General features: G+C 39.8%; 1 protein-coding gene across 1 annotated transcript; it reads left to right on the top strand.

Annotated features, from left to right (window-relative positions):
• The first annotated feature begins 356 nt into the window (after positions 1-356).
• Positions 357-9589, top strand: LOC123145640 (nuclear exosome regulator NRDE2). The gene is made up of 13 exons (XM_044565105.1): positions 357-941; positions 2238-2649; positions 2862-3197; positions 3308-3929; positions 4023-4197; positions 4827-5184; positions 5662-5772; positions 6239-6587; positions 7555-7774; positions 8039-8260; positions 8658-9032; positions 9115-9275; positions 9366-9589. Exons 1-11 carry the CDS (start codon positions 457-459, stop codon positions 8809-8811), a joined length of 3444 nt encoding a protein of 1147 aa, XP_044421040.1. The 5' UTR covers positions 357-456; the 3' UTR covers positions 8812-9032; positions 9115-9275; positions 9366-9589.
• The last annotated feature ends 232 nt before the right edge of the window (positions 9590-9821 follow it).

Raw genomic sequence — 9821 nt, 5'->3', positions numbered from 1 at the left:
AAAAAGGATGTGAGTGAATCAACGAACTCACCATTTTTTTGGAAGACCAGTGAAATTACTTGATCAAATGAACCCAGTGAAAAAATCAGGCGAAAACGGGCGGGCCCAGTTGCTACATTATGTGAGGAAAGCTTCGACGAGATGGAAGAATGCGCCCGCTTATGCGAGATATAGTCCTCGCGTGAATATTTTTGCTTGAGAACTAGTCCTCGCGTTTTTTTTTTTTTGAGAATTAACTAGTCCTCGCGTGAAAAATAAGCCCTAACTCCTCTTACTACAAAATACAGTATGAATTGGGCCGCTTCATGATGAAAAGAAAAGAACTCTCAACTTCTCAAGGCCATGTTTTGGTTGGCCCGACAATTCCCGACCCGACCGCGGGCTCCACCTCGTCAGCGGCCAGAACTTTCTTGCTTTCCTTCGCCCAACAGTAATCTCGGTTCTCGCAACGCCGTCATGGAGCCATCGCCGGAGCGTTCGCCGCCGACCACCACCGCCACCGCCGCTGGAGGAGGGCACGAGCCCTCCAACTCCTCCTCTCTCTTCCCCCTCTTCCCGCTCTCTGCCCCCACCGAGGTTTCCCAGTGTCTCCCGAACCCTAGCTTCTCCTTCGACGCCTCCTCCCTCAACATCCCACCCACTGCCTCCTCGTCCCTCCCGCCGCTGAGCCCCTCTTCGGACGAGGAGGAGGCGGCCCCGAAGCCTGCTCCCGCGAAGTACAACCTGCTGCCGTCCTCGCCGTCCGACGAGGAGAGGGGGTCGAGGCGGGACGACAGGAAGAGGAGGAAGCGGAGGAGGGACCAGGAGCGGTATGAGGGGGGCGCCTCTTCGCGGAAGCCGGGGGTTCGTGCCTGGGCTGGGTCGGAGACCAAGCTGGTCAAGGATTACTACGTCGACGCCAAGGGCGACCAGGATAACTTGGCATTTGGATCAATCTACAGGTCAGTATTTGCTTATGTTTATGTACGGGTTGTTGCATAGCGAAGCTGTTGTGTTAAATTCATGCTTATGTCGTACTGAAATATGCTGGGCAGACTGTTTATGCTTTCACATGTGAATTTATTGGTGTCAAAGCTACATTTCACCGATTTTGTTCTAGTAGGAAACGATTAGAGTGTCTGTTCATTTTTGCAATTGGATGCAGGTGTGGTAGATCACATGCCAAAGGCCTGTGTAAGAGGTTGTGTACAGTTGCTTATGTTTAGCGTCTTATCAAAGTTATTAGCACCAAGTTTGATTTCCTAGATGCATAAACTATATGGTTAAACTCGTGTATTTGAAATTTCCAGAGCGCTAACTGCGCAGTTTGGAATTAAGTTGCAAAAAATCGTGAGGTGGAGTTAATGATAGTGATGGACATGGACTGATAGTTTAAGCTTTAAACCCAGTGTAGATACTTATAGTTTCACATGTTTAATCCCATGCTGACTTAGAAGCTGGGTTGGAACAATTTTATTTTTAGAATAATCAGATCAGTTTGTTAAACAGGAAATTCTTATATTCTGTCAGTTTTTTTATACCTAAAGCTCAACTCTCTGTTATTGTCTAGTTAGTCATTTATCTTCTAGGACTTGCTGCACATCTGGAAGTTACTAATATCAGTCTGTTTCAAAACATTGTAGAATATATCTACGCGGTTACTGTGAAGATTTTTTTTATCAACTGCAACATTATGTAGCTTAGTATTCTGTGGTGTCTTGTGATTGCCAGTTCAGTATTTTACTTGTGTACAATGTCAGAGAACAACATAGGCTTAGGCGGGCCTGTAGCTGCTATCCAAATGATACACCCGACCCTTTGTTAGACGTTAGTTAGTACTCCCTCCATCCGGAATTAGTTGACGCTCTAGATACATCCGTTTGACCGTCAACTAATTCCGGACGGAGGAAGTATTTGTTTTCTGTTCTTTCAACAATTTCTTCTTCAAGTAGATGCATCCAAACTTGGGCTGCTACATCAAAATTAACGTATAAACAATATATGTGCCAATGGAAGCTTGCACAGGGGAGCAATTCGGCTGATATTGTCAATGGTAACAATGTAAACAATACATGGAATTAGTATATCATCAAGCTGGAAAAGTTAAATGTAGTCACTTTGTTCAGAATATCAATGCTTAATAACATGTTGAAGTTTTCCAGTTTTTACCTGCTGCAGAGACTTCATTCTGTAAGCCGAACTTATTCAGGTAACTGATTTTGTTCTAATCAAGTCTAACACCACATGGTAATATGCAGAATGGACATTGCACGTTACAAGCCTCAAAACACACTGGAGACACGTGGGCTTAATCGACGTTTCTATAATTATGGACATGCTTCATCGCAGATGGATCTAGATTCAGATTTGGATGGACTGGATAACAAAGTAAAAGTGGGAGGGCGTTACTTTTCAGCAAAACATGCCGTTTTAGAAAGAAACAAGGGTTTCAAGCACCTGAAAGTTTTGAAAAGTGATATGATTGCAATTCTCCCTGAAGATTTTATCCCTGTAGAGACATCATCCCTTGCTGTGAAAAGCACAACCGTGCAACAGGAGCTTGAGGAATCTTGGGAAGATGAAATACTTCGGAGGACAAAAGAATTCAATAAGATGACACGAGAATGTCCTCATGATGAAAAAATCTGGTTGGCCTTCGCTCAGTTTCAGGTATCACAGTTTTAGAAGAATATTTCTTTCACCAGGCTATCACATTGCGTAGTGCACAGTTGATTTTTTTTACAGCATACAGTTAAGTCACTAACAGAATCTTAAGCTATGAAACTGTTGACTAGAGTTTTACTTCAGCTAACCTTTCCCCCTTCCACCTTATAGTTGTTAAGAAATCTAGTGAATTGATTTCCTCTGCTTCTGCATTGCAGGACAAAGTTGCCAGTAGTCAGCCACAAAAAGCAGCACGTTTTCAAACAACTGAAAGAAAAATTAGTATATTGGAGAAGGCTGTGGAGCTCAATCCAGATAACGAGGAATTGTTGCTTTGCCTTCTGAAGTCATATGGTGAGAGGGATAGCTCTGAGAGTCTCTTTGGTAAATGGGAGAAAATACTTATGGAACACCCTGACAGTTGTAAGTTGTGGAAACAGTATCTACTTCTGTGCCAAGGGGAATTCTCCAGATTCAAAGTATCTGATACACGGAAGTCTTACTCATATGCAGTACAGGCTCTATCTGCAGCTTGCACAAAGCTATGTAGGCAGGTTTAGTGTCTCATTGAACATATTTCAGCATAACTGTTCTCCCTTCTCTCCCTCTCTTTGCATGAATTTGCTATAGTCATTAAAATGTTTTGTTCTGGAATTTTCCACAGGATTGTGAAAATGCTGATCTCAAAGCACATCCTTCCTTAGTTCAGGTTGAACTTGGTTTAGTGGATATATTTGTGAATCTTTGCCGGTTTGAATGGCAAACAGGACATCGAGAATTAGCAACTGGGTTATTTCAAGCTCAAATTGAGTTTAGCCTATTCTCGCCTCCCCTTTCCCTGTCCACAAGCAGTAAGCAAAGACTCTTTGAGCACTTCTGGAATAGTGGTGGTGCCAGAATTGGAGAAGATGGGGCTCTTGGATGGTCTACATGGTTAGCAAAGGATGAGGAGAGTCGACAAAACATGGTTATGCAAGAAAATCCTCAAGAGCCTGAAGGGGGAGGCTGGAGTGGTTGGTTTAATCCATCTGTAGCAAATGCTGAAACAAATGATGTGTCTAACCAATCAATAGAAGAATTAGCTGCTGATGGAATTGATCCAGAAGACCCTGATACTGAGGACACACCTGCACAAGATGATGTTGAATCTTTACTAAAAAAGCTCGGCATTGATGTAGAGACTGAGTACAGTAGCGAAGTTAAGGATGCAAAAACATGGAATAGATGGTCCACAATGGAGCTGTCAAGGGAGAATGAACAATGGATGCCCCTTCGTGAAAATTCTGGTACTTCCCTTTCCCCCTTTGTTGGTAAGATTGAGAAGTGACTTTGAGATTTGTTTAGGTAACTCAATTCTAACACTGGGATGCTATTTCCAGGAGTAGGACCAAATCATTCTAATGATGCCTCATCTGGAGAAGTCAATGATCAGCTTTCCAGAGTAATCTTGTTTGAGGATGTAACTGAGTTTCTGTTCTCTTTATCGTCAGAAGAGGCTCGTTTTTCCTTGATATGCCAATTTATTGATTTCTATGGTGGCAAAATTTCTAGATGGTAAATTCTTGCACTTCTATCCTGTTAAGCTTTGGTCATCCTCCTCATGTGAACAGAACTAAATACTCCCTCCGATCCAAATTAATTGTCGCAGCTCTAGTAAAGTTGTACTAGAGCGGCGTCAATTAATTTGGACCAGTGGGAGTAGTATATTTTTATTGCCTTGTAACTTGTTTCAATTTTTGTTGCTCAGTGTGCAACTCCTTATAACTAAGCCTGACAAGAAAACTGGATAGTACAATTTGATCAAATCTGTTACCATATAATGGGAATTATGAGATGTATGGCTATACCTGCAGCTACCCAGCTGGGTTTCCTCATTATTTTGGTCATGTAGCATGTTAGTCTTTTAGTTTAATTCATCACGAACATTTCAGCATCCTAGAGTGGATTCTGAGTCGACAGCTGGGGGATTTGAAATTTATCCTGGTTATACAGAACTTACACCAACTTGTTCATCCTGAAAACCTACTGAGAAGTTGTGCACTGGGTTGCACGATGGAAAGTTGGTTGCGGTTGTTATTTTGATTTCTATATTTTTTGTATAATTAGCTTTTGGTGTTAACTACAGTATATTCCTAAATTCCAGGACTCATCCTTCAGTTTTAATCAATGTTCTTAAATTCCAGGACATCCAGCAACAGTTCAAGTTGGCTTGATAGAATTATGAGCCTTGAGATGATTTCAAATGATATTTCGGAAGATCTTATCGCTATATCTGACCTTGCAAACAAGACACAAAATTCAAGTCATTGTAGTTTGGAGTCTTTATTAGGAAGTATGCATGATCTTTCTCAAAGACCTGGCCTGGTGAAATTTCTAAAAAATGCAATATTGCTTTCCCTTGATATATTCCCTCGTAATCATATCTTGGAGGAAGCTGTCCTTGTTACCACCCAAATGTATACGGCACAAGAGAACACTTTGTCTACTCCAGCTAATGCATCGCGGGCTTTGGCCAAAAACCTGCTGAAGAAAGACAGACAGGTATGCTTTATCCTCTTTCCTTTTTCTTTGTTTTCACATAAATTTTTCGTGGGGCATAAAAGTTATAAGCAACTAGCTAGTTGTGCAATAAACCACAAAGAAGTATGCTCATGTATTTCTAGCCAGTAGCCACCTAGTTCACACGATACAGTTTTGCCGAGTGATATCACTCAGCGTAATCTGCATCAGTTAGCAAACTAAACACACCATGCAGTTATGGAACCAAAATTAAGCCAAGGCAATCCGTAAATATAGCAGAAGTCCTCAGTTCAATAGCGGTTACTCATATTTTGCATTAACCAAGTTAATGCTCCATCCATTATCTTGTTTTAAGTGGTGTTCTTCTGAGAATTCTCCGTGTCTATGTTTCGTTTTTATGTATGAGTTACTTGTATCAGTTATCAGTCTTATCATATGTAACTTGGAGTATTGCGTATTGTTAGAAGAAATGTAAACCATGACCTTTCTTGTGGTCAGGATCTTCTGCTTTGTGGTATATATGGCCGAATTGAGGCTAGGCATGGGAACATTGACCAAGCAAGGAAGATATTTGACATGGCACTGTTATCTACAGAAGGAGCTACACAGGTATTATAGAACCATAAAACGAATATATTTTATGGAAGCTTTAATATCTATTCATTCCAATCAGTATTAGTCGCTACTGATATTAGTTGTATAATGCATAATGCTGTTGTTCTAGCATCTTTGGTGTGTGCATAAACATAGATCTGCCTCTCGAATGCATGCTACCATCTCCAGTCTAAAATAGATGCCTTTAGACATTGACATTATCTCCCATGTACAAGTTTGCCCAATATTTTTTCTAATTGTATGTTAGTCAGCAATTATATTAGAAAATAACGATTTGGAAATAAGTTATGACACAATCATCCTTATGCGATCATTTCCATGTGAAACTTTTAAATACTTATTTGTGGCCAAGCTTTTAGAGTTTTATTGCATGCGTTTCGTGATGACTTCGGATGTAGTAAGAACTAAGAGACCGGCTTTCTGTTGTTAAGGTTCTTCTGGTTGTTGCTGTTGTTGACAGGATCTCGTCAGGAAGGTTCCTATTCTTTATTTTTGGTATGCTGAGATGGAAATATCAATATCTACTTCAAGAAACAATTCTGACTCGGCACATCGTGCAATATACATTCTTTCCTGCTTGGGTAGCAATATCAAGTATTCTTCTTTTGGCGGTCCTATATCACGCCCGCTGGTATTAAGGGCTCGTCAAGGATTTAAGGAGCAGATTAGAAGCCTGCGGTCTGCATTTGCAAGTGGTTGTTTGAAAGAAGAATCAGTTGCTCTGATTTGCTGTGCTTCCTTGTTCGAGAGTATGACTTCTGGTTATTCTTCTGGTCTTGAAGTGATAGAGGAGGCCTGTCCATTTTCAGGTTCTTCATCCTCTCTTTTTTTGTTCTGGATCTATATGGATGATATCGTTTCAAACCATTATGTTTTTCTGCTCCTGTGTGAAGTGGCTTTACTTTATCATTCTATCATTTACAAAATGGCAATTATTCTTGTTATTCTTTTGCTTGCCACCTCTATTTGTCAATGTCAGTTACTGTTGGTCGAAACTGCTGCTGAAGCAACAACTTAATAACTGCCACCTTGGTCCTATGTCATGCATACTAATTTCTATTCCTTCTGCTGATGTATATTGGCTATCCTCCCTTGTTAACTATTGAGTATTGGCAACGAAATATGCACTTATCTTTAGGGTTCTGTTAGTGCAATTTCACTTTTGTTATCAATTGTTATTTACTACTCCCTCCGATCCATATTAATTGTCTTAGATTTGTCTAGATACGGATGTATCTAACACTAAAACGTGTCTAGATACATCTGTATCTAAACAAATCTTAGATACATCCGTATCTAGATACATCCGTATCTAGACAAATCTAAGACAAGTAATATGGTAGTGTTAGATACATCCGTTTCTAGACAAATCTAAGACAAGTAATATGGGTTGGAGGGAGTACTAAATTATATTAGATGTATTTGTCTAAGCTATAAGATATTTTATTTATTCATTTATCTTGCATAAACAAATTATACTGTTGTTATACCCGACGTAACAGCCTATTTTTGACTGCTCTCAAGGGTCAAGATGGATGCATCCTTTTGACTGTTCTCAAGGGTCTTTTTCAGTTTTCACTAGAAGTTAAAATCACCTTGTTGTATTTTACTGTTGAACTTACCTTTATGTTTAACCTCTGCATTTGTTGTTCTGCTGTTATTTTGAATCGGATAAAGTCTTAAGTATTTTTCTGCATGCTTATAATTATAATTATTTTTTTGTCAAATTTGCATTCAACAAAGCATTCTCTTATTATGTGAACTTGATTTTTTCAGAGAGCCATACCTTGGAATTTGAAGAGTTGTGGATGTATTACATCAAACTGCTTCAGAAGAATCTGAACCAGTTGAGTCTCTCAAGGGTTTGGCCGAGCATATTGAAAGGAGTACAAACATATCCATACAATCCAAAATCATATGCATCCATGTTAACTCTGAGCTGTCTTTACAGTGTTCCCAACAATCTGCGTCTTACACTTGACAAATGCAGTCAAAGGTAAGGGTGCTTTGTTTCCATGAAAACACTCTGTGTTGTATATCTAGTATAGTGTGATATGAATATAACTTCTAAAGGATATGCCCGTCTAGTTCTCCTTTAATGTGGATCCTCTATCATATTTTTTTGTCTGTACTCATATATGGTGTTTAAAGATGGAAATAATATAAACGAGCTTTTATTGTCTTCATGCAATTTTGTTGTGTGCATGTATGACTGTAGATGGCCGTGCTGCTTTCTATTGACTGATTATTTTTTCAACAGGGACCCTTCCATAGTTGCCTTGCTGTTCGCTTTGTCCTTTGAATGGAGTAAAGCAGGATCTTACAATAGAATCCACAGTCTGTTTGAGAGAGCTCTAGCTGATGATAAGTTACAGAAGTCTGTTCTGTTGTGGCGCTGTTATCTAGCTTATGAGGCAGAGATAGCCTGTAATACTTCTGCGGCACGACGTGTGTTCTTCAGAGCTATACATGCTTGCCCATGGTATGTGAGTCACATAAACATGGATATCAGAGCTTAATGATGTCATTTTACTTATTGCTATCCACTCAATCCCTTGTATATCAATATGTAAGAATAATGAGCATGTATTCTAAACAAAGCGCATCTTAGACAAACAGTGTTTCCAAGTTTGGTTGGCGATGTCACAAAATTTGATAGTTTATGAAATATTAGCAGCTTCTGCTTTCTTTTCTTTGCTTTCTCATGTGAATACGTAAGTGGTTTTTATTCCATGTGTATTTCTCATATTTATCTTAGCAGCCACTATTTAAACTGTATATTTTATTATTATTACCTCTTGGGCTTAGAATTTTGGTGGTTTAATTTTGTTGTTATGGATGATTGTGTTTGGCATCTCAGATCTAACACTCTTTCGCAGGTCTAAACGATTATGGCTTGATGGGTTCCAAAAATTGAGCTCAGTTCTGACTATGAAAGAGTTATCAGATCTCCAGGAAGTTATGCATGGCAAGGAATTGTTCATTCGCACTGATATCTATGAGATACTGTTACAAGATGAAGATGACATATGATCAGATGTGTATTCAAAATTCCAAATCTGTCCCAGATGGCAATCATTTGAGCTGGTAGTTTCCAAGATCACAGCCGTCAACCAAATTCAGTTCTACAGCCGTCATAATACACATCCAATGAGATCTGGATGCATCTTATAAACGGCTACATCTTTGGACCGTCAATGTTGCTGAGTTTAACTGTCCCTTACTTTCTGTTCCTTCCAAGACATTTTTGCCAGGTTTGTTGCCACTTAGTTCTCCCATTTGATCCTTGGTTATTGTAATTACACAATAGCTTCACTAGGCTATTTTAAACCACAGGACATAATCAATCTGAAAATGTCTTATGGCAACTGCTGAAGGCAATTACAAAGCACAGTGAATACAAATTTGGTGTTCAGATTGTTTTGCAAGAATGGAGCAACAAAAATATGCTAGAGATTCATGTTCACAAAGTGCAAAATTACTGCAACCTCAGGCAAGTGAGTCGTGTTTTGCAGGGGGCATGGTTTCCTGTTTTTCTTTGCCCAGCTACATTTTACTTTTTTCTCATAGTTTTGGTGGTGAATCAGGTTAAGCGGGCCTCATGAGGTATCCCAGGATCTTGGCTGTCGAAAGAAAATCTTAGTTTGCCGAAGGCCTGGTTTCTCTGCAAATTTGTAAAATCACTTGCTTGTAACATCACTAGTTTTGCGCTAACCTGAATCGGCCCCTGGTTGAACTAAAATGGAGGGCATTGGGTTCTGCGTGTAACTGATGAAATGAAATAATAGAATGCCACTCCATATTACAATGATCAAACTGATCCATTTAATTAGATCTTAGAGACCAAGAAAAAGGAATAAAAAGGAAAAGGAAAAGCCGTGGCTAGATGACGAGTGTGCGCCCCCTCGTGACTGTTAACCGGGCTGTTTCAGCTAGTGAATGTGTGCTGTGACTTCAAATGTTTTTAGGAAATGTGTGCTGCGACTTCATGGGGTTGTTGAGTTGTATGCACCATACCATGTGGTACCGCTGTTTCACCTGTA

Source organism: Triticum aestivum, chromosome 6D (assembly GCF_018294505.1).
Source record: "Triticum aestivum cultivar Chinese Spring chromosome 6D, IWGSC CS RefSeq v2.1, whole genome shotgun sequence".
Taxonomy (NCBI): domain Eukaryota; kingdom Viridiplantae; phylum Streptophyta; class Magnoliopsida; order Poales; family Poaceae; genus Triticum; species Triticum aestivum.
The sequence above is the reverse complement of the archived record's forward strand: the minus strand, read 5'-3'. Positions and strand labels throughout refer to the sequence as shown.

What these genes read in the sequence shown, in the direction of transcription:
- LOC123145640 (XM_044565105.1), top strand. Translation starts at nt 457, where the DNA reads ATGGAGCCATCGCCGGAGCGTTCGCCGCCGACCACCACCGCCACCGCC. An exon ending in TGGCCTTCGCTCAGTTTCAG is followed by an intron (nt 2,650 to 2,861) that starts GTATCACAGTTT and finishes TCTGCATTGCAG; the next exon opens with GACAAAGTTGCCAGTAGTCA. An exon ending in GCTATACATGCTTGCCCATG is followed by an intron (nt 8,261 to 8,657) that starts GTATGTGAGTCA and finishes ACTCTTTCGCAG; the next exon opens with GTCTAAACGATTATGGCTTG.